We start from the raw sequence: 26,296 nt of genomic DNA, 5'->3' as shown, positions 1-26,296 counted from the left end.
TGTATCTCGACTTTACTCCCCGCAAATTTTCTTAGTGGAGCCCTAATTAGGTCATTCATTTAAGAAATTTCGCACCGAGTTAAGTCGAGATATAGAGCGAATATTACTATGAAATTAACGTCAGTAACTTGCTTGCTAATATGTCTGAAAAGTGGGCGGAATTAAAAAAAATAATACAAGTTATAAAACTGTATAAAACGGCGCAAAATACTGGCTTCGGCATGGACGTCGTCATCTTGATAATCACGTGATTACCCCATCTGAGCATAGCCGAATCAAATTGTATGTGAGTGCAAGGAACGACAACTCTGCGTGGAGATTGTCGTTGTTGTTGTTCTGTTCCTGTGAAACCTCCTCATGGAAGAGTAGCCAACACGGCGAGTGACACCTCATCAGTATAATTATAAATTTGTGGATGATAACGTTGCACAATAGTATATTTTTTTCAATACATTAACAAAGGTAATACGTGCTTTAATGATTACGTTTGAGCTTTTATAATTTAACTTGGTAAACCTAAATATGCATTAATATGTCATAATTTGTATGGTAACCGGATGTTTCTCTGCCATATGTTTACATGTACTTATCTTATTAAATCGACAGTTAAACTTCAGCTTCTAAACACGTATTTTGAAAACTGCATTAATACATCCATTGTACTGAAACTTCGCAGTTATCTCAGTACACATTTGAGCAGTTTAATTGAAGATATAAGTTTATTTATATAGATTTATGTGATAGATTTAACTAGTTTTTTGTATATTGATACTAATTTTAATTTTATATTACAAATACCTAACACTATCATAGGCTGACGAGTAATTAAAATAATAATTTCAAATTGTGCGTTTATTTCATCTCTTATGTTACCCAAAAATTTGAAAGTTCAATTGTGAGTTTTTAGTTCCAGACATGCTTATTTGATATTCTTATGATACATCCAACTGGTCATTATTATAAAAAACTGATCTCAAATCTACAATGAAAAAGATCTTTCTTTTTGTTAAAAAGGTTATACCACAATAATGTGTCCTGGATATGAAAATAAATTTAAATAAAAGCAAAATCAATACTTATGAACTCATGGTATTGCAGAATTAACATACCCTGATGTGTCACAGGAACAATAAATTAATTAATTTGATATTATCATGAAAGATAGCATGAACGCTCAAAAGGATGATTTAATTTTAGATTTAATTTAAGATATTAATACATAGAAATACTTTAGATAACTTTTATGAAAATTGTTATATTAACTGACTTGAAACATGGAATTTAGCTTGAACTTATTTGATTTGTATCACACTTGGTTTCCAAGTTGTTGAAACAGAAGTGTCTCCATGCACTAATAAAAAAGTTTCACATCGGGTAAATTAAAAATATAAGTGTAGTTGAGTTAAAATTTACAAAACAATATCGTATTTGCTTGACTGTACTCAGTCTTAAAGCTAGAAAGGTGATGGAATTGTGATAAGTTGACAATAACAATATTAGTGTTTTTTTACGGAACATCGTGAAGGTGAACCACATTGTTTCCTCTTTATGGTTTACAGACAGAATGAATTCCATAATCACAACAACTGTCTGTTTCCTGGTGTCAGTATGTGTGATTCATGTTTTATCTCATGGTGCCCATCCTCCGGGCTTTCCTCCCCCAAACATGAACCAACAACACCATCAACACAAAGGCCAAGCGCAGGAAATCCATGGAAGACATGGCAGAAACGTTCAACCAGAAGGCTTCGGAGTCAATCCCCATGATGCTGAGTAGGTGTCTTCATTATTTGAGCCTTGGTCTGGTAAAATGGCTAATTAGGGACAATACTTTCCACCTTAACTGTTTTTTTGGCAAGAAGAGTTTTACTTTTAAAACATATAAGACGAAAGTATTGACCTTAATTAGCGTGTGCGTATTGCACAGGCTTATCTGAGATGACTTTTTATGCAGTTTTACCAGAATGCAGCTAATTTTATTTATTGATACTCACATGTATGTGAAACATTAAGACTGCAAAGAAGTCCCCAAAAATGACCGAAGCATAGTAAAATATAATTCACATCTAAATTGTACATATTTTTATAATAAATGATATTAAAATCAAAATTATGGTTGCAATTATGTTATTTAGTTTATGCATAAACATTTTTGATTTAGCTCAGTGGTATTGGAAGCCTTATGCTTGTTGAGATATTTGAGACAGTCTTTTTGGTAGAATCAGTTGTTGTGTCTTTGGTTTGAATCTGCGTGTATACTGTTCTATAGTGAGGATTGTACCCAGACCTTCGAAAAAAGGCTGTTTCCCAATGGCAAAGAGTAGCATTTATTCCCCAAAAATCTGACCAAAATTTCCCTCAAAATAGGCCAAACTTTTCCAATAAACTCAATATTGAGTTATTGAGTTTATTATAGATAAATACAATTCCTTTGCATTTTATCATATAAATTTTTAGAAAGCATGCATTTATAAACAATTGGTATACGACCCGGTAGTCTTGCGCATCCGGTAATCTTGCGCACTCCGCAGTTCCGAATTTCGCAGACGACGACGAATGGTTTTCTTTAGTGATGAAAGATGGAATTTCACATTTTAAGAATTAACGGATTTAAAAGGTACGTTTTCCATGCAAAATAAAATTCTGTCATTACATCTTAAAACCGGTTGCGTCATCCCTTTACATTGTATCATAAACACAGACCTACTTAAGATTAATTCGAAATGAATCACAAATTCTCTGCAGTCTTTAGCGTGTTCATACTTTAAATTAAGAATTCATAAATCCAGCGGGTAATTTAGCATTCCATTGCATGATATCCATTCAGTTATGGTATTTTTTGGCCATTGAAAATATATCGCATCAGATGACATTGTCATCATTTCCCGCCATTCTGTCAAACCACATTTGGTATGGTCTCCGCATGCGTAATTACCTAGTTTTGATATTTTCTGTAAGCTATGGAAGCATGATCATGGTAATATGAAACCTGTTATGCATAAACATGTTTTTTTCACGCTAGAGATCAATAATTTTTATATATTTATGCCCCCGGTAGGGTGGCAAATAGTAGTTGAACTGTCCGTCAGTCCGCCTGTCTGTCCGTCAGTCTGTGCGTCCATCGGAAAATTTTAATATTGGTCATAACTTTGGCATTATTGAAGATAGCAACTTGATATTTGGCATGCATGTGTATCTCATTGAGCTGCACATTTTGAGTTGTAAAAGGTCAAGGTCATCCTTCAAGGTCAAAGGTCAAATATATGGCTTCGAATGGACGCAAAAGGGGCATTGTGTTTCTGACAAACAGAATGCCACCACCATCATCGAAAAACCGAAGTACAGCTATTTGATGATGATTAAATTTGAATGGTTTTACAATTTATAATTTTCTTGAAAGTTTTTTTGTCCCTAATTGGACACCATATGTCTACAATGTTGCCTTAATAAACGAGGTCAATACACCAAGTGCGCAAGATCACCGGACACTGTAATAGTTTGAAAATGAGGTGAGTGATGTTTGTATTGAAATCAAATCGGACAGTTCTTCACTGGAGATATTTTTTGTGTTAATAAGCACATGAACTTCTAATTTTTATTATTATTTTTTTATAGATATTATGTTGTCAATTTTTAAAAGAACGTGTTTTTTTTAACTAATTGACCCTTAACTGCGCAAGATTACCGGATAGCATCGTACTGTAATTTATAATCATATTAATAATGTTAAATTTTTCCCAATTGCATGGACTATCGCGCTTTTTTTCTTAAACCCACTGGCACGGGCTGTAAAATATTTGATGAACAATAAATTTTCCGAAACATGCCCGAAAATTACATTGTTCGAGTACTTATACATTGACTTCGACAGGATGTTACGACTACACGATATACTCATTCGCACGTTAAAAAATGAAATTTGATAGAACATTTTAAATACCGTAACAAAATGTTATCTAATAAGAAAATTACATGCATAAACATACGCATTTTTGCAATTCCTCCTGAGTCACCAATTCTTCGTCCATAGTGTTTACCATCGTTGTTGCAACCTCCGCGCAGAGATTTGACAGGAACCAGCATCAGAGAGGGTAATCACGTGATAGTCAAGATGGCGACGTCCACTCCGAGACAGTTACTTTTTCGCCGTTTTATACCCTTTATTTGTCTTGTTTAATTTTTAAACGACTCTCACTTTCCAGCCATATCAGTAAAACATTGATTAGAGTTTATTTCGTATTAAAATTCGCTTTGTATCTCGACTTTACTCCCCGCAAATTTTCTTAGTGGAGCCCTAATTAGGTCATTCATTTAAGAAATTTCGCACCGAGTTAAGTCGAGATATAGAGCGAATATTACTATGAAATTAACGTCAGTAACTTGCTTGCTAATATGTCTGAAAAGTGGGCGGAATTAAAAAAAATAATACAAGTTATAAAACTGTATAAAACGGCGCAAAATACTGGCTTCGGCATGGACGTCGTCATCTTGATAATCACGTGATTACCCCATCTGAGCATAGCCGAATCAAATTGTATGTGAGTGCAAGGAACGACAACTCTGCGTGGAGATTGTCGTTGTTGTTGTTCTGTTCCTGTGAAACCTCCTCATGGAAGAGTAGCCAACACGGCGAGTGACACCTCATCAGTATAATTATAAATTTGTGGATGATAACGTTGCACAATAGTATATTTTTTTCAATACATTAACAAAGGTAATACGTGCTTTAATGATTACGTTTGAGCTTTTATAATTTAACTTGGTAAACCTAAATATGCATTAATATGTCATAATTTGTATGGTAACCGGATGTTTCTCTGCCATATGTTTACATGTACTTATCTTATTAAATCGACAGTTAAACTTCAGCTTCTAAACACGTATTTTGAAAACTGCATTAATACATCCATTGTACTGCAACTTCGCAGTTATCTCAGTACACATTTGAGCAGTTTAATTGAAGATATAAGTTTATTTATATAGATTTATGTGATAGATTTAACTAGTTTTTTTGTATATTGATACTAATTTTAATTTTATATTACAAATACCTAACACTATCATAGGCTGACGAGTAATTAAAATAATAATTTCAAATTGTGCGTTTATTTCATCTCTTATGTTACCCAAAAATTTGAAAGTTCAATTGTGAGTTTTTAGTTCCAGACATGCTTATTTGATATTCTTATGATACATCCAACTGGTCATTATTATAAAAAACTGATCTCAAATCTACAATGAAAAAGATCTTTCTTTTTGTTAAAAAGGTTATACCACAATAATGTGTCCTGGATATGAAAATAAATTTAAATAAAAGCAAAATCAATACTTATGAACTCATGGTATTGCAGAATTAACATACCCTGATGTGTCACAGGAACAATAAATTAATTAATTTGATATTATCATGAAAGATAGCATGAACGCTCAAAAGGATGATTTAATTTTAGATTTAATTTAAGATATTAATACATAGAAATACTTTAGATAACTTTTATGAAAATTGTTATATTAACTGACTTGAAACATGGAATTTAGCTTGAACTTATTTGATTTGTATCACACTTGGTTTCCAAGTTGTTGAAACAGAAGTGTCTCCATGCACTAATAAAAAAGTTTCACATCGGGTAAATTAAAAATATAAGTGTAGTTGAGTTAAAATTTACAAAACAATATCGTATTTGCTTGACTGTACTCAGTCTTAAAGCTAGAAAGGTGATGGAATTGTGATAAGTTGACAATAACAATATTAGTGTTTTTTTACGGAACATCGTGAAGGTGAACCACATTGTTTCCTCTTTATGGTTTACAGACAGAATGAATTCCATAATCACAACAACTGTCTGTTTCCTGGTGTCAGTATGTGTGATTCATGTTTTATCTCATGGTGCCCATCCTCCGGGCTTTCCTCCCCCAAACATGAACCAACAACACCATCAACACAAAGGCCAAGCGCAGGAAATCCATGGAAGACATGGCAGAAACGTTCAACCAGAAGGCTTCGGAGTCAATCCCCATGATGCTGAGTAGGTGTCTTCATTATTTGAGCCTTGGTCTGGTAAAATGGCTAATTAGGGACAATACTTTCCACCTTAACTGTTTTTTTGGCAAGAAGAGTTTTACTTTTAAAACATATAAGACGAAAGTATTGACCTTAATTAGCGTGTGCGTATTGCACAGGCTTATCTGAGATGACTTTTTATGCAGTTTTACCAGAATGCAGCTAATTTTATTTATTGATACTCACATGTATGTGAAACATTAAGACTGCAAAGAAGTCCCCAAAAATGACCGAAGCATAGTAAAATATAATTCACATCTAAATTGTACATATTTTTATAATAAATGATATTAAAATCAAAATTATGGTTGCAATTATGTTATTTAGTTTATGCATAAACATTTTTGATTTAGCTCAGTGGTATTGGAAGCCTTATGCTTGTTGAGATATTTGAGACAGTCTTTTTGGTAGAATCAGTTGTTGTGTCTTTGGTTTGAATCTGCGTGTATACTGTTCTATAGTGAGGATTGTACCCAGACCTTCGAGATATCACAACAGACACTATCTATTACACCACCTCATAAGTCATATGCATCAGAGACCCAAATTATGTTCATTGGCTGAAAAATTATTTCTAAACTGGATTTTTGTTCATTCCTTGGTTTTTATTAGTGATGGCATCGAATACCTATATCGGTATTCGAATATTCGCAAACCCATTCAATCGAATATTTGAATATTCGCATAAAACGGCTGAATTGATTTAACTTCTATTTCTCAGTTTCGTATCCGGTAGGGATAATAAATATTAATTGATACAGACAATTGAATATACAATTGTGGTGTTGAGAAATAGAAAGAAAATGTAGCCGAATTGTAAAATCAAACTTTAAAAAAGCCTTTTTAGACGAAATATATCAGACAAGAGTGAAACTTGTTCTGTGTTAACTTCCATTGTTTTGTAAGTTATATCCGTTTGCTGAATACGAGGCTGTTTATTAACGTTGCTATCGAATAAGTGTATCGCTGTCGGCTAATACTATGACCGATACTGTAATCGGGCACAAATAGAAGGAAAACATCATGTCAAAGAATGTTATTTAATTTTTAGATTTTAAAGTAACGATAGCATGTACGTGTATATAAAGAAACATATTAATAAGGCATGCACAGTACACCAAATATTCAAGAACAAATATAAGGAAACACATAATGTCATAGAATTTTATTTGTGTTTGAAATTTTAAAATAACGATATCATGTACGTTAATAAAAAGAAACATTTTAATGTCTTTTTAAACTGTGATCACAGAAACTAAATTATTATTCGCCAGTCAATTGAAGCCCTTAATTGGCACCTAATTGAAAAAAAGCATTTGTTTGTTAATAAATGTTCATTTTGGGATATAATTTTAACAAGACCAAATAAGAAACTGTTATTTATTATTATTATTATTATTATTATTATTATTATAGTCAGTCAGTCAGTCAGTCAGTCAGTCAGTCAGTCAGTCAGTCAGTCAGTCAGTCAGTCAGTCAGTCAGTCAGTCAGTCAGTCAGTCAGTCAGTCAGTCAGTCAGTCAGCCAGCCAGTCAGTCAGCCAGTCAGTCAATCAGTCAGTCAGTCAGTCAGACAGTCAGTCAGCCAGTCAGACAGTCAGCCAGTCACTCAGTCAGACAGTCAGTCAGTCAGCCAGTCAGCCAGTCAGTCTGCCAGCCAGCCAGCCAGCCAGTCAGTCCTCTGGGTCATAAAGAAGTGTTTGCGTGTGTTGACTGCATGTATTCATTAAACGAAACCAATCAACCATTCAGTTCATTTTACAGTATGCTGTATTTCGCCTCTAGATATGAAGTGTTGATCAGCGTTAATATGTTTTCCATATTCACATCTATTGAGTTCTGCTTGGGGACGTTTTGAGATCGTATCGCAGAAAATCACGTTTACGAAATTGTTGTACACCATTAAGCTTAAAGGATGTGTGTAAGATTCCCATAAACTTCTATTTTATAGCTGACTGATGGAGTTTTACAACAGTTACGTCACGCATCGTTTCATATCATAGTTTGTTATGGTTATTGTGATTGAAAATAAGCAGTTGTGCTCATTTCATAATTTGGTATATCCAGTCAGAAATATTGTGTTTCTGAATTATAAACCGGGCGTAAATCGTGTTAGGATTTAGGACATGGCGAAGTGGCACGTTATTGGTCAGGAAATTCTGAATGGTTGCAAAACCTTTTTTTATAGCCTTTTATATTAACATTTGATCAAATGAATAAAATATCTGGGGTTGAGTGTGACACCTTTTCTAAAAAACCAAACACTAATTAAAACCAACGCTATCGAATAAACGAACCACAAATACAAGCGTAGACGCTTATTACCTGTGATTTTAACTGTTAGTACAATATGGAAAGGGGGTTTGTTCCGATAAAAAAGGGGGTTTATTCCGCATCATGCAAAACTACTGAGGGTGTTTCTTCCGCGTATGCAAAATGTGAAAGGGGGTTTCTTCCGCTATGCTGTTTTTAAGGAAGGGTGTTTCTTCCGGAGTGTGTTTGTCCCGTACACCAACGCTGATACGGGCCGCAGTTTGACACGAAGAACGTCACATCAAACCCAATAAGTTAGCGGCTCGCAGGTCATTTAATATAAAGGCAATTATGTTTGGAAAAAAATGCGAATATGCGAATATCAATTCTGATATTCGAATACTGGCCATTCAATCGAATATTCGTATATTCGAATTATTTTGCCATCACTAGTTTTTATGTAGTGGTGTCTTAATGATTTTGCTATTACATTTTTTTCATATTTATACCCCAAAGAAGTATTTAACGGTCAACATATCAGTTTTAAAACTCCTTTTATGCCCCCTCCACGACATTGGTCCTATTTATGGGTGTGTGTGACAATAAATGTTGCCTCTAGCAGTTTTTTTTACTTTTTCCGAGACCCGCCGAATATCGGCCCTTTCCCCAAGACGAATTTTTCCCTATTACAGAGATTATCCCCTAAACATTGATATCTAAAATAAATATTTTGTTAAACCTTCATTATATAAGTTAACCTGATCCAGTGTAGAAAATAGAGAAAATAGAAAAATATTGCATACTTAAATCATCTATTGCCGTAAATTTGTTTAAAAACAGTAACATATGTTAAATTGATTATTTAAGACTTTAATTATTTTCCCCAAAATCCGGCGTTTCGCGCGATTTTGTTTCCCCTGAAAAAGGCCAGGCCCTTTTCCCCAAATCAGATTAAAAAAGAAACCTGCCTCTAGAGTGTTAGAGCCTCTGTGTTTACCAGAGGTGCAGAGGGTGTGTGTGTTGGGGGAGTGGGGGGGGGGTGGGGGCAAAAAGGAGCAGCCTGGGTGCTAATTATCAGACTATTTTACTTAAGATCTTTACCCTATACTGAAACCTACTACAAAATGTAGCCAGTGCAGGCATTTCCCTATACTGAAACCTACTACAAAATGTAGCCAGTGCAGGCATTTCCCTATACTGAAACCTACTACAAAATGTAGCCAGTGCAGGCATTTCCCTATACTGAAACCTACTACAAAATGTAGCCAGTGCAGACATTTCCCTATACTGAAACCTACTACAAAATGTAGCCAGTGCAGACATTTCCCTATACTGAAACCTACTACAAAATGTAGCCAGTGCAGACATTTCCCCAAGAATTATCCAAGGCTACGTTGCATTTTAAGCAGAGGAGATCTATTAAATTGCGGTTTGATATAGTTTTCAGGTCATTAACTTGTTATTGTTGCATCAAATATCAGTGTTTTAAATAATGTTTAAATAAGACATTATTCCACGTAGATATTTTCAAAGGTAATGTAATGTAATTAAATTTTTCATAGCTGAACCGTTTATCAGAATTTTACTGTTCATGGGATGTTAACAAGTTCTATCAGCAAATAAACAGTTAATATATTGATGTTAATCCTGTGTCCTGTTTGAAAGCGTGTGAAAATTACACTTCATTTACAGGGTTGGGTCATCCTTCTTGAAAGCGTGGAGTTTAATATTTGATTGCTGAATAGAAAATCTGTAGCGTAGAGAACCTTGAGAACTTTACGCTTGGTTAGAAAAAGTGTTGTGCATTAAAAAAAATATCTTAAATATGTTATTTATCTAATTTAAAACATATTTTTACTAATGTATCTACAGCGCAACATTTGTTGAGACAGGTCAGTATTGATCTGCAACAAGTACAGTTATTGTATACACCTCTATGTGGAAAGCATGCGTTTGGCTGGCTGAGCACTAATTTTCTGATTAGATGATGGAGGAGAAAAGATTGACAACATGCATCATGTCAAATTAAGAGATCATTTTACCAAGGGTATTAGATCTATGTGCAATGATGTACAACTGTTATTACTCATAGTTATGAGTACATTTAATGCCATATCATTAAGTCAAACCACTATTACGTAAATGTCTACAGTATGACTATGGAAATGTCCAAATAACACCGCATGAGAAGACAGTATAAAAGCGCGCATTTTCTCTCTAAACAGTCAGTTCTGCTCCCGATTTCGTCTAGTTAACATCGGCCAAATAGGTAATTAAATTATATTATTAACAGACATTAGGGACTTTGGGCACATAGAGACTGGCTATCCTCTTCAAACGTTCTGAGAGCCTTAAAGTTGGATTCCTACCCCTCAGCAGCCCGGGTCGCTAAAAGTCGATATATAAGTCACATATCTTCATTCAAACACTACAAGGCTCCATACCTAGGGTATCGAGTCACACAGACACGGAATCATTTCGATGTGTTCCGAGACATAGGTCTCCATACATAGTTCCGAGGATATAGGTCACCATACATAGTCCCGAGACATAGGTCTCCATACATAGTTCCGAGAAATAGGTCTCCATACATAGTTCCGAGACATAGGTCTCCATACATAGTCCCGAGACAAAGGTCTCCATTCATAGTTCCGAGACATAGGTGTCTATACATAGTCCCGAGACATAGGTCTCCATACAAAGTTCCGAGGACATAGGTCTCCATACAAAGTCCCGAAACATAGGTCCCCATACATAGTCCCGATTCATAGGTCTCCATACATAGTCCCGAGACATATGTCTCCATGCATATGTAACGTGTCTTCGACCGAGCGTCGGTGTTATAGTATTGTTCAGGCAATAATACAAAGCACAATACAATAGTATATAATTTTCCTTAAGCTACCTTGCTTTATGATTGGTTATTAATACAATAATTGGTTTGGAACAGTAAATCACATGTAATCAAATGCTTTAATCATATGACCTTGAACCTCACTATTTACGCTTATGACCTCGGGTCTATGTATGGAGACTTACGTCTCAGGACTATGTATGGAACCCTATGCCTCGGAACTATGTATGGAGACCTATGCCTCGAGACTATGTATGGAGACCAATGCCTCGAGACTATGTATGGAGACCTATGCCTCGGGACTATGTATGGAGACCTATGACTCGAGACTATGTATGGAGACCTATGTCTCGGAGCTATGTATGGAGACCTATGTCTCGGAGCTATGTATGGCGACCTATGTCTCGGAGCTATGTATGGAGACCTATGTCTCGGAGCTATTTATGGAGACCTATGTCTCGGAACACTTCGTTATGACTCCGAGTCTGTGTGACTCGTTACCCTAGGTATGGAGCCTTGTAGTGTTGTGTGAAGGTATGTGACTTATATATCAACTATTAGCGACCCGGGCTGCTGAGGGGTAGGAACCCAGCTTTAAGGCTCTCAGAAAGTTTGAAGAGGATAGCCAGTCTCTATGTGCCCAAAGTCCCTAATGTATGTTAATAATATAATTTATTACCTATTTTCGCGATGTTAACTCGACGAAGTCGGCAGTACAACTGACCATTCATAGAAGAAACGCGCGCTTTTATACTTTCTCCTCATGCGGCGTTACTCGGACATTTCCATAGTGATACCGTTGAGATCTACGTTATAGTGATTTTACTTAATTATGTAGCATAATAATGAGGTTCTGGTCTTTATCAACGCAATAAACATTTATTAAACAAATGGATATAAAAACAACATACAACGATACATTTCTAGGCATATTTTCAACAATGAATTAGACGTCAACAATGCTTACCGGAAACCAATGGACGCTTTTAATATATTAACTAAAAGGAACAATTTACCCAAAGAAAAATGAACGTAAGTAAAAACGGCGGTATGTTAAAAATCACCACACATAGTCCCGAGACATAGGTCTCCATAAATAGTTTCGAGAACATAGGTCCCGTTACATAGTCCCGAGACATAGGTCTCCATACATAGACCCGAGGTCATAGGCGTGCATAGTGAGTGCTCGAGTTGATATGATTATAGCATTTGATTATACTTGATTTACTGTTTGAAACCAATCATTATATTAATAGCCAATCATAAAGCAAGGTAGCTTATGGAAAATTGTATACTATTGTATTGTGCTTTGTATTATTGTCTGAACCATACTATAAAGACCGACGCTCGGTCGAAGACACGTTACAATAATATAAAAATATGTGCAAAATAAATGATAATAATTAAAATTATTAAAACAAAAATAAAAAATATCATAATCATAATCCTAGTAATAATAATAACATACTGCATAAACCATACCTTTATGTTATCCGATACTTTATATACCATTCGAACTGTCCAATTACTGCACTGCAAAAAAGAAACTTGCAAAGATTGTTAATTCCATTTGGACATGCGTTCTAAGAAAGTTCAGTCAACTGACAACATAAGAAAGTGGTCTTCACACATCAGATCGACTGGCTTAAAAAAAACGATCAACTGACCATATAAGCCAACTTGCTTTTCAAATCAGGCCAAATTGCCTTAAACAATTTTATCCAATGACCACAAGAAACATCCACACATAACAAACACATTACTTACTAATAAAAATAAGCATTTTCTAATCATTTTTATCATAATATATTATGGCAAATTTCATGACTGCATGTTCTTGAATACCGGAACTATTTAAGTTGTCGGACATCTAAAAATATAAAAAAAATCGTGTCAGAAAATTTAGATACGGAAAATATTCACAACTTTCAGGTGTCAGAAAATTTAGAGACAAACATTAAATATCCGAAAATTATAATTATAATTGAAATAAAAGCAATAAATCAATGCACACTAGTGTTTCTACTTTAAAATAAAAACAACTTCACAGCTTTGCTTACTCTTGCTTGAAATGATACAGAACAAAAAGTAAAAACATTAAACATACTGCTTTCTTAATATGAAGATATCTTTTAACATGCTGTTGGATGAAGCGATTGTTCTATACAGGTATGCATGGTTATTTAGCAAATTACGCAAATGTTATGGTCCATTGCCCTCAGGCATGCGTCTTCCAGGTTGTATGACCTTAATCCGTTTGTAAAACCCATGATCAGAGTGTCAAAAGATTAGGGAAAACAGTGCCAAAATCCGGTGAAATAGCGCTGTAAAATATACTGTCCGCAAATTTAGAGTTTTTAATGATAGACTAGACGAAAACGTGCATGTCCGAAAATTAAGAGTCACGAAAAATAATTAATTATACCAAAAAGGGGGTGTCCGAAAACTAAGAGTGTCCGAAAACTCAGAGTAATTACGGTAAGCAGTGCCACAATTGAAAGGTTATGGCCATTTGTAAGTAATAAAATGTATATTATTTAGTGTATATTTTTAATAGAAGTCAGTCTAATGTCAGTTTTATCATCCGTTCAATCTTCTTTGTGTAAGTGGTAAAGCTATTTTATAGTCACCAATCACCAAGCTGAAAACAATACTGGAGAAAAAGTTTGAACTGCATAATTTTATGATTTGTACACAGTAGTGATCAGTGTTAGTACTTGACAGTCTGTTTGTTTTCTACTCTTCACTCTCATGTGTTAAATTATAACAGTTGACATTAAAGATACACTAGGTTATCATCATATTTTCGTTTAGTCTTGAATACTTTTGTTTTGAAAATATCACATAAAAATTATTAATGCAAATTCCAACACTTCGGTGTAAACTCTCTAACATTTTCCAAGCTGAAGTTTAGACTTTGCCCCTGTGCCCATATATTAATCAATTATTCATTAATTAAATTCTACAAATTTATTACAAATGACTGGATTTGTATTTCAGGCAATTTTAGGATTTATGAAGCAATTATTCTGGCTGTAAAGTTCTCTATGGGTCATAGTTCGGATGACTTTAGTCTAAACAAGTTTTTGGCGCAAATCCTTTTGGTATATTGGTCTGTGACAGGCTAAAAAGTTAATAGGAAAAAAATAGTTTATTTCTGACAGAGTGAGCTTTGATTTTGACTTCATGTATAAGTTATTTCTATTGTTCATTATAGCTTAGTTGTGTGACTTGTATCTAGCTAAGTGGATTTTTGTGTTTCTTATTCCATAGAGGTTTTCAGGAAAATTTAACCCAACAAACCAGAATTATTATATTATTAATTATGATAAAAACATATCAAAGGCCAGCCTTTACAAACACCAACGTATGAACATGCCTGCCAGAGGCTGTTCGGCTACAAGATACAACGTTTTATTGGGTTTCTAACATAATCATTTGTTTACTTTATCATATCAGGCATATAAAGGAGCATTTGAAAGACGTAGTAGATATACCCAAAGAAGACATGACCGAGGAAGAGCTGGAATTCCACTATTTCAAACTGCATGATTATGATGGAAATAACAAGCTGGATGGGGTTGAAATCACCAAAGCTATCACGCATTTTCACGAAGGTTAGTGGCGCTTGTTGCTTTTTTATTCACTTTCTTTGCTGTTGGTAACTGTTGTTTGTTTGTTTTTAAATTTGAATAGGTTTTTGATCTCTGTTTCTTAAGCTAAGCTTTTTATAATCTAGAAATTTATTAACACTAATTTAAAAACTGTTCAAGCTCGTTTTTTGTTGAGATATTTTATACTATAATTTGTAAAAAAAAATTGTGATTTGTTTACTTTTGTTGTTAAAAAGTTTGTGATTGTATACAGTGATCATTAAAATTATCATCTTACATAATCACAGCTTATTTGTCGTACCAGAATTCCATTCAATTAACATGACGGTCAGAATGTCTGATTGCACGAGATCAAATATTGGGGTCTCTGGATGTGCCGTTGTGCCCTATTTTATTTAAAACTGCATGACAGTTACATTGATAATAATTTTAACAATCCAATTATGAACTGTTTATCTTTTAACAATAAATATATTCTGAATTTTCTGAGCATGCAATTTAACAAGAAATCCAATAAACATATATTTTACTAATTTGAAGAATTTTAATGTGCACTTTAAATGTTGTTTGACATATCTATCTAGCTTTAATAATCTTTATTCTTTAGCATTTTCAATCTAAAGCCATGCATATATAATACACAAGTTACTATCTTTCATTCACAGGTTGTTTGTAACAGTTCCTGCTATCATGATTACCCTCCCATTATTGATTGACAACATGCAATTATGCCTAGTAGGAGGTCCATAGATTTCAGGGGAGGTGCTATCATCATCACTTGTACCAATCAGGAGTGCACATTTTTGGCCAACACTTTGATATTGCATTGATTGATATTCCTCAGAGGCTCGTCTTATGACCGACATTAGAGATGGTTTTGACATGAAAGATAGTTCAGGGTTTGCGGACCTTTTGTAGTTTATATACAGTAATATTCAAATATGGAAAATTATGTAATGCAATTTGTCATTTTTTAAAGTTTTATGTCTTGGTATTCATTCAATTTTTCATGGTCACATTAAGCAATATAGAATATATTTATGGTATGAATACAGTTCGAAAGAAATATTTGGATTTCATATTTTTATTATCTAGGATTGTTTAGCTTGATTTTAATGTGTGTTTCACATTATATCAAAAAATAATATTATTTATAGCTATCAATTTTGTAATAGCTACAAAATAATTGTATTGGTATATGCATTCATTTGTGGTTTGTTTTAATGAGATGGGTTTTATGGTTTGCGCTCTGGAAAACCCGTGCTTAATGCGTTTGCTTAAAGTGTTTTCCCAGATAATAATCGGAACAACATTTTGCACTTTTATGGATTTTTTAATTTGAATAAAGTTTCTTCTTAATGAAAATTCAGTCTAGGGAGGTGTCGTGTAAGATTAGACTGGGAAGTGCACAATTGCACACTATTAACTACATGTATTGTTGGCCTTTATGACTCATTAGCACTATCGTTAATACCATGTATCAACCACAACCATGATACGCATCCAATTTGGTATGCCAAAGTTGATGAAAAAAGGTTCTGAATAAAGAAAACTGACAAATCGGAATTCAAATTGGTTGCAATTTTACTATTCTACAATCGGTTTATCACTGTTTTAGTGGTATAACACTGGGTGTTATACATGGTAAAGTACAGTATGTTGTACATTAATGTTGTTGTTATGTTTCTAGAGGAGAGTAAAGGGGAAAAGGACCCAAACGCTGCAAATGATGCAACCGCTAAGGCAAATGTGAAGGCTTTTAGTGATGAGGAGATTTCAAATATTGTTGACATGGTTCTTAAAAAAGATGATTTGAACAATGACGGGTCAGTATGGCCTTTGTGTGCAGTTGCAGCATCCCTCTTGTGTATGTGTGCTGTGTGTTCTTTATGCCTTGCAGTTTCCACAAAAATCAGACATTGCGCAACACTCAGGTCCTGACAAATTGGCCTGGTATTTTTACAAAAAACTTCTCAGTTAAGTTTTGAAAGGTTGCATGCAAATTGGATCTTAAGACTGATATAATTTTAAATATCGTAACGAGGGACCCTATGATGTCTGTTTTCACTGCTTAAACAGTGGGGGAAATATAATTTATGTTAGGGGTGTATACTACAAGTATTTTACAAAAAGAAATGCGTATGATTGAAAAATGAAAATTTCATGAATTTTAGGGGAAAAAAGAGCTGTTTGACTTTTGCTCTAAGCACTTACTTCCTTGATAAGAATTACATCTTGCTCAAGTATCTGCAAGAAATCAAAACCCTTTGAAATGGCGAATAATGTTGTTAGGCTCCTTACAAGCACCATATTATCTATTTTGATGGCTGCCATTATATTATATGACTTTGTGGAGACTGCAGCTCTCAGCCTACAGTGTCATTTTCCTTGAGAAGGTCATCATTACATATATATTTTGAGTCACTCGAATCAGTAAATAATTGGCCTCTGAAATAAATAAAAACAAATGTGAACAGATTTCTGTATAAATATTTGCATTTGAACATATTTATGGTGTATAAGGTTATTTTTGTTGAAGACTCAAGCATATTTTCTAATGATTTTCTTCTTTTTTTATGTGGAGATGGCTTTGCTCTTAGAAATAGTTATAGTTTTCTTGTAGATAATTGATTCTCCTTTCAGTATCTGATCCTTATGTTTCAGTACCAGTTATACAATTGGAGGTTATTTAAAGTTGTGTTCTCATAACTAAGATTATAGTTTACTTACACCAACTTTTTGTCAACTTTTTTAATATTCTTGAATCTCTGGCAACTATCATTAACTTGCCTTTCAAATTTTTCTAAGCATGGTCTCACTAGTTTTTTTGGATACCTGGTATAACTGGTACATAAAATAAAGCTATGTTAAGTAAAAATTAACGGTTTGACTCTGTGTCACACAAAACATCGTAACAAATGGTAAGTGTAAATCTCTTGGTATCAAACATGATGGAATGGCTTACTGCATATCAAGTTCTTGTGTGTATAGTATTGTCCAAGGCATGACATGATTAAGGTTGGTGATTTTCTAGAGGAACCTGACAAAGATAAACCAAGGCCACCACCTCCAACCTTGAGTGATAAAGATATTGAGGGTATCATATACTCAATACTGGAACAAGACGATCTCATCAAAGATGGGTTACCATGGCAATAGAAAAACGAATGCATGAAGCTGCTTGTTTTGGTGTTAAGTGATGAAATACTGGGATTTCCATTCATTTGTTATGAAGAAACTGTATGCAATTTTTACAAAGACATTGGTTTGTAAATGGTGTTCTTACCCACATCAATGTTTTAATGTAACAATGTTGTATCAGATTAAACAAATTTTGTGGGTACACAAGTTTTTAGCTGAACCCTTTTCATGCATTCCTTCCAAAATAAAACTGGTTTTGTGGCTTTGGGATCTGTTTCAACATTGTTTGCCAGTTTTACATTGGTTTTATTTCAATTGTTTGAACAGTTACAAATTTGATTGTTTCGTTTAAAAAGCATCATGGCATAAGTAAGTTTGCATATATATTTCAAATTGTTATCCACAGTATGTTTTGTATTGCTTTCACAGTTCACAATTCTTTGGCAGTTTAGCGCAACCAAATGTTTGCTCATTGTGTGGATGCCATTCCAACACAGAAAGTGAAACTGCTGTAAATGCCTAATATTTCTGTATAGAATAAATTCGTTTTGCTTGCCTGGTAACAAGGTATTATATTAGGCTTATTGTATGGCATGTACTTTAACTTAAGGTGGGTTTCCACTGCCGATCCGATCAACTCGATCATCCCGATCACCTAAATTTCCCGACCAAACCCGACCAAAAAGGGTATACACGACTTTGTTTCGACCTCTTGTCGATAACACACGAGCGCCACACGACTCATTCACGACGTCCACTCAACCATCTTTCCGATTTCCGCTCGATTATCTCAACCTATACGCGAGCCCTATACGATCTCAGCTCGACCGAGTGGACCTCAGCTCGATCGCCACCAGATCTTCACACATCTTCACTGTTGCGATCTAAAATAACTCGGGAAGAAGTCGAGCGGATCGGGTACAGATCGTGTAAAAGATGTCAATCCGATCGCCACACGATTGCTTCACGATCAACTCGATCTTCTACTCGACTTATACACGACCACTTCCCGAGCGCTTCTCGATCCATTTCCTGCTCGACCGCTACTCGATATTTTTTGACATGTCAAAAAATTTCGGGTAGGAAGCCCGACCAATGCCGACCTACCCGACCGCCCTCGACCACTCATGCCGACCGAACCAGACCAGTATCCGACCCCTTGGTCGGGCTTGATCGATTGATCTGATCGGCAGCGGGAACCCAGCTTTAAGGAATTCGAGATACAGACAGTACTTAAATTAATATTGTCTACAAATGACAATGATTTTGAACATGTATCGTAAAACTTGTCAAAGCTGTCAATGATTAAAAAGATCGATAGCACATACATGAAACACAAGCTATGTCCACACCTGTATTGCACCCAACAATAAATAATCACACGTAAACTGTCAAATTCCTCGGTAATAGTTATATAAGATTAATCCTTATAACGGAGCGCGTTATATTGGAGTTACGGTGTAGCAATATGTCTCAATACACTACGCACCTGAAATGAAACAAAGGACAGGTTTATGCAAACACATTAACCAGATGACCAACATTTGGCAAATAGCCTTAGCGGACTTTTAAAGCAAAAAACGTGTATTTCAATTGCAGCGTTAAATGATATGGATAGAAGAATTAACATGTCAGGGTCAGTCACTAACTTGCATCTTACAATGGAATGCGTACGGCATGGTAAAAATGTAACTCGGTGAACAAGAGGCCATGACAGGTGTTGCTCTATAGGTGTATATATTATGTAAGGTACTAACACACGGGTCTGAGAGTAGTTCTGTTATACAATGCTGTTCTGAACTTCTACAACATGTTTGCTTTTTGGTGTGGGTATTTTTGTGTGCTCCATGTTATGTGTTATATGTTTATTGCATGTTTATTATTAATGTATTTATCCTATTTGAATTATTAATGAGAAAGCTAGCATACGGCATACATAACAGGATCGATAAATACAGTCGGAACCTGATGGCTCAAACTCGATGGTATCGAGAAGAAATGTTTGAACCATCCGAAATTGCAGCCAAATGATTTCTTATATAATGTGTTTTCTTACATTAGGTTGCAATTGATATGCATCACCAGTTGAAAAGTATGCATACTGCCTTAACTCCTTATTGCTTTCTGCTTATGAATTGATAAGAACCAAATATTTACTTAATAAATTAATTAATAACTATTTGAAAAACAGTAACACATACATCAAATGATCAAACAGATATAATATAAATGTCTAGAGGATCAGCTTGTTTTTACAAAGCACATTTACGGGTTCATGTAAGAAACAGCACTAAGACACATCACATAAATAGGCAATACATACACATCACATAAATATTATACATCACTCGTTATGTGTTTTTTTGTTTGTTTTTAAGAATGACATTATGTAAGTTTGTGTAGTTGTCAAGATAACGTTGATGATGTTGTGAGTCTTCCCACTCTTCTAGTTATTTCCAGATATGTATCCCATCCCATGCTGATTTCACGGATGTCTCCCATTGTGGGTTTATTGCGATTTTGTTTACTTCCTCTGACTATGCGATGCGGCCGTATCCCCCTCCCCCATTATTGTTTCGACTCAATTTACTATTAAGTCTTTGATAAGTTTTCAACAGCTGTGGCTGCAATTATAGCGTGGTCCTATTTGATTAACAGCTTTATGTGACTTAAAGTTTAAGCCAAACAAACAAAGGAAGGTATGAAAATTGTGACCTGAACTGAGAAAACGGTTCAAACAATCAGATAATGCAATCCTTGCAAGATCGAGCCAAACAACAGAAATTTAAATGAATATATATAATAACAAATTAGTGCTTTGAAAAAATTGAGCCAACCGGAAATTCTAAGCCAAGCGAGTTCAAGTCATATGGTTTCGTCTGTCGTGTGACTTGCATAAACATGTTTCTTCATTGCGTATATTAATTATAGAAGGCCTTAATTCTGCATAATTGTACAGAGTTTGATTTTTGTTTTGGAAGACCAGTCACTAATTGAGCTTAAAGCTCTCTGGACATTTAGTGGAGCATTGGCAATTGATGTATTTTCACTGCTTAAATAGTTGTCAAACAATCTAACAATTCAAATTGCAATATCCCTCATATTAAAATTTCAACACTACTGAAGTATTGTAATATTTTAAGATTCTTGAGGTCTAAACACCATATGAGGGATTCTTTAGTGACAGTGCTTGAAAGTTATTTTTCAAATGTATTATGCTGCCACAGGAAATGCATCAATTGCTACACTTAAATACTTCTCCAGAAGAAGTCAACTCAATTGGTGACCGGCCCTCAATTATAAAACAAATCTATCAGGCTGATTATGTTTTAATTTTAATTTAAATAAATGCTTGTTTTTTTAAACAAGTTTTGAACAATATTGAATAAATTAACAAGAACAGGGCACATTGTATTTAAAGAATATATATGCAGAAAATAAACGTTTACACATTCTTGTTTTAAACTTTTCATACAAGATGTAAATGAAAACGTTAGTCAATATTCAAGTGAATTTAATATGTTTTGTTTTATAATAGTAAACTTTCTATAAGATATGTAAAACCTTAACCTTGAATTCGTACATGTCACATTGTGTTTTTTTTTCAGGATAACTTAATGATTTCAACATAGCATTAAAATAGACAATTGCTGGGTTTAAATTGCCTCATGGCATTCCATAACACTTTAAATTGTTTAACTTATAAAATATTTCCTTAAATATGGACTTAACAGAATTGTACGAAAATACTAATGAATTAATTCCTTTATCTAGGTTTGTGTACTTTTACAGTGAATAGTGTATAATATATTCATCATTTTTTATCTAATTTATTTTTAATGCTTTTTTATTATTTATGATTTTGTTTTTACAAAAATAATTAAATCATATATTGTTCTAGGTACATTGAATATATGGAGTTCGTGACGGCACAGCGTACGGCCAGAGGAAAGAACTAAACCACAAGAGTGATCTCCCATGGTCTTACATAACTTGCCTAAAGTGAATACATTATGTTTCAGATATCTTTCCAGATGTTTTATTATCCATGTGAACTGTTACTTTAATCAACATGATACGGTGTCAAACTGAATGCTTTAAACATAATTTATAATCTTGGAAGACTTCACATGATTCTGAATGATATGCATGACTCATAACATGCATGACATGGTCCACCATCAGAGATGTTTTTAACCCTTTACATTTAGGTGCGTGTTTTAACGCGTTGGTAGTCCCTTAAAAAGTTAAATTAAAACCTGTATTACTAGATTCAAGTTTTAAAGGCTTAATTTTCAACCCTTAGATACTGATGAGCAGCAAACAGCATAAAACCTGAACAGACTGCGAGTTACTCGCAGACTGTTTTAGTTTTAGCCTGTTGAGCATAGCCATTTTCACTTTGCTTCTGAGTGGGAAAGGGTTAATATAAGGCCTAAAATATTGTTTGTTTCCACAGTTTGTGCCAACTTTTTAATGTATGATGGTATTTCATTTTGAAGTCTATGCTGCCTTTCAACGCAAAATACTTTGTTTTCCATCATGTTTGCTACTCTTGGTCTTATTTGCTTACTGCAGGAATATGAGTGTTTTATTTTGTTCAGTTTTGCAAGCTTTAAGATTATAAATACTGAATGTTGCATACACATTTGTTAGTATTCACAGTGTGTGTTTTCGCAACTTTTGGAATGGGGCCGATTCGCTTTGGATTGGAAAAGTCGCGTCTTTTTCACTAAATCGGGAAACTGGTGTATTTTACTTTTTGCTAACAACAATTTTGAAAATGACAATAAGTGGTTTCAATATTATATTTGTTTAACCCATAGAGCTTCATAGGGAAATCAGCTAAAATTTGCATGTTTGTATTTATGTTGTTTCTTTTTAAAACCATCAATGGAAATTTAAGAAGGCATTTGGGGAAAATATATACTTTATGGCATTGGAGATTGGACCGAATAAAATTCAAAAAAATGACTGAAAAAACCACAGTGATTCTTTTATTGAACAACCTGAACAACCTCATGGACATTTTAAGTTTTAAAATGTCTAGTTTTGTATTCATATCTATCTTTCTTTGTACAGAACTTAAAAGAAACAAAAAGCTTTGTCTCTTTTTTTAAATTTAAACAGAAAACTGTTTAAATGTACAAGATATGTGATAAACTTAGGGAGATGTTTCAGGTTAAGATGTGTTTCAAATGTTCATTAATTCTCATTGCTCAATTAGATCATAACACAAGCATATAATAATGATAATATAACATTTTATAGTAGAACTGACTGAAAACATTGGTTACCTTGACTGGTGAGGATGATCAATTTTGTCTTCAAGCTTGTTTATTTTGACTTACAAAACCTTTGTATTATAAAGATAGTCACTCAGTTCTCACAATACCTTAGTATTATTCCAATAGTCGTTTAGTGGTAAATTAACACTACTGAAATCTGGTTTTCTAATTTGAGGTTGATTTTGTCTTGATTATACAGATAACAAAGCGTTTTTGTTTTTAATTACTATCTAATTTTGTAAAATCCTCATTTTAGAATTAAAAGCATTCAATTACTGAATGTTTGAATTTGTTCTAGTCGTATAGCTTTGTCAAAACATTATGGTCTTAATATATTCTGAAAAAATATTGTGTATGCGTTATTGTCTTATAAGATACATGTATTAGTTATAATTGTTTAGTTGCTTTATCATTTCAATTTCATTAATGTATTTGATTAGCAGACTGAATTTTGATGAATGTTAAAATATGGGCCTTGCTCTTTGAAAAAGGTGTTTTATGCATGTGTGTAAAGTGTGCAGAATAAACAGGCTCATCAGCGATGACACTTTTCGCTTTAATGGTATTTTTCATTTAAAGAAAGTCTCTTCTAAGCGATAAACCACTTTACCAGAAAGTGTCGCGGACGGCACAGGCTAATATGGGACGACACTTAACCCACATGCATTAAACCCCCTTTTCACAGAGTGCGGCTCATATCTATATTCACAGTAATAAGAGTAAAAACATTGTCTGAGTGTGTGTGTTGAACATAACTGTGCAGTTTTTTTTATGTTAGTATGATGTTTAAGAGATATGTTAATGGTATGTATTTGAAACAATTGCACATGTTGACCATGCTAGCCATAACTTTGTACTTCAGTACATTTTGGTATACAATTCCATAAGAATAATCGCTCAATCAATTTTAACGAGCCATGTTTATATGACTGGACCAGCTCGCTCATTTAGTTGAGCCATGTTTATATGACTGGGCCAGCTCGCTCATTTAGTTGAGCGCTGGACTACTCATCTCAGGATTTTGGATCCAGCCACATAACTTGTGATGTGATAAGGCAAGACATTATTATGTGATTGGTCAAGACATCATGTGTAGGACTAAAACTAAATAAAAAACATACATGTTCATCTGTACTTTAAAATGTTTATGCCCCCGGATCGAATGATCGGTGGTATATTGTTTTTGGCCTGTCTGTCTGTCTGTCTGTCTGTCTGTCTGTCTGTCTGTCTGTCTGTCTGTCTGTCTGTCTGTCTGTATGTCTGTCTGTCTGTCTGTCTGTCTGTCTGTCTATTAAGTTAAAGTAATTGCTCATAGTTAGAAACTTTGTACACATCAGAGTACTAGGAGTCAAACATTATTGTCAGCTTATTATATGTGCTATATCAAAATGGAGATGCGGTTCCCAAACGCTTTGGAGTCAGAAAAAAACACTCGAAACCTTGAACGTAACGTTCAAAAGCTACGAAAAGAGATTGTGGCGGTGTTGGTCAACCATAACATCGCTGCTGTAGAACAATCCGACTATGACAAGCACAGCAATGACGTCATTGGTGATAAGGACTGTTTGAATGATGAGATATCATTGGGTATCCGCGTGGACGACGGTGTATGTCCGTGCCTTCAGGACTTCGTGAACTTCTCGTGTGACAGTGCAATCGAACTAAACGCAACTCTTGAAAAAGAGCTCCAGCCGAGAGCTTTTGGTTTCTACGAGGAGGATTTTGACATGTCAAGAGTGCCTGGCGCCGATATAGATAGGTTGAAAATAGGGGAATTGATATCTAATAGGTACAGTGAACTCGTCTTTTACTCGTTTTATACCGTGAAATCGGTCAAATTGGATATGATTAACATTGCAGAAGATGCCGGCAATGTCGCACGATGCAATTCTGGCATTGCGACACGTGCGACATTTGCACGAATACGCGTTCGGTATGATAATTTTGTGGGCATTTAAGACAAGATCAAAATCAGTGCATTATAAAACCGTTATCTGTATTTAGACATCAAATTTTGACCAATGGCGTCGTATCGACAGACGACATTAAAAAGCAATGGCTGGACTCACTTAGCCGACCCGACGATGACGTGTTGACCTTCGACCTTCCTTATCTGGATAATAATAGCGTTGAGACGTTGGAATACAATTCTTAAAACGCAATGGTTGATCAGTTAGGGTTACTCAACCCGGTCGGTTTTTGGCTCAGGCAGGAAAAATGCTGAGTGCAGAAAACATCGTCGCTGTAAAGATGGGCAACTCCTGGATATAGTGCCTAGCAGTAGAAAAGGGGAACAACTCAATGAATCATGATGTACTGTGCAGTGAGCCACATTATAAGAGCATCGCTCTATGAAAAAGGGGCTTAATGCATGTGCGTAACGTGTCGCCCCAGATTAGCCCGTGCAGTCCACGCAGGGTAATCAGGGACGACTCTTTCCGACTATATTGAATGTACGTTAAGAAGAGACTTCCTTTAAACAGAAATTCCATTAAAGCGGAAAATATCGTTCATGATAAGCCTGTGTAGACTGTATCCAATTCGTACGAAAATACTTACATGTTAGATGTGCTATGTACCATGCACAAATTGTTTCTGCTAGTTAATTATTTATCATTTTCATTCAACCATTGCTAAGGAACATTATCCATAATTGTCTTACTTAAACCCTTTCCCACTTCGATACGTATTTGGACGTCTTTGTAGTACCTTAGGAAGTTAAATTAAATTGAAGACCTTTCTTACAAGATTCAAGTTTTTTTAAGCTTCATATCCAACCCGAACATGATACTGATGAGCAGCAAACAGCATAAAACCTGAACAGACTGTCATTTACTCGCAGGCTGTTCTGGTTTTATGCTGGTTGCAAAAGCCATTTTCACTTTGCTTCTTATGGGGGAAAGGGTAAGCCAAACAACTGGAATGCTCTTTTTTCGATACAGTAATTCCAGCTTTGAATACCGGTATTACTGTTAATTAATACAAGTTAAATTAACATGTTGACATTAAAAGCATTGTTTATTGGCATTTTCACAATGTTATAAGTTTTATTACAGCTTATGACGTTATGTAGTAAATTTTGTTAT

General features: G+C 34.6%; 1 protein-coding gene across 4 annotated transcripts; it reads left to right on the top strand.

Moving 5' to 3' along the window:
• Nucleotides 1–358: 358 nt before the first annotated feature.
• On the top strand, nucleotides 359–23,432 carry LOC127873138 (multiple coagulation factor deficiency protein 2 homolog). Of its 4 annotated transcripts, none has more exons than XM_052416782.1 (5): nucleotides 359–462; nucleotides 5,813–6,026; nucleotides 14,627–14,784; nucleotides 16,472–16,607; nucleotides 21,824–23,432. In XM_052416782.1, exons 2-5 carry the CDS (start codon nucleotides 5,818–5,820, stop codon nucleotides 21,879–21,881), a joined length of 561 nt encoding a protein of 186 aa, XP_052272742.1. In that variant the 5' UTR covers nucleotides 359–462; nucleotides 5,813–5,817; the 3' UTR covers nucleotides 21,882–23,432. The 4 variants fall into 4 exon arrangements, with proteins under 4 accessions (XP_052272742.1, XP_052272743.1, XP_052272741.1 ...); XM_052416783.1 differs by lacking the exon at nucleotides 5,813–6,026 and adding an exon at nucleotides 1,560–1,773; XM_052416781.1 differs by lacking the exon at nucleotides 359–462 and adding an exon at nucleotides 4,611–4,714.
• Nucleotides 23,433–26,296: the final 2,864 nt, after the last annotated feature.

The sequence above is a fragment of the Dreissena polymorpha genome, chromosome 3 (assembly GCF_020536995.1).
Source record: "Dreissena polymorpha isolate Duluth1 chromosome 3, UMN_Dpol_1.0, whole genome shotgun sequence".
NCBI classification, from domain to species: Eukaryota; Metazoa; Mollusca; class Bivalvia; order Myida; family Dreissenidae; genus Dreissena; species Dreissena polymorpha.
Note: the sequence above shows the minus strand (reverse complement) of the source record. Positions and strands in the feature narration are given on the sequence as shown.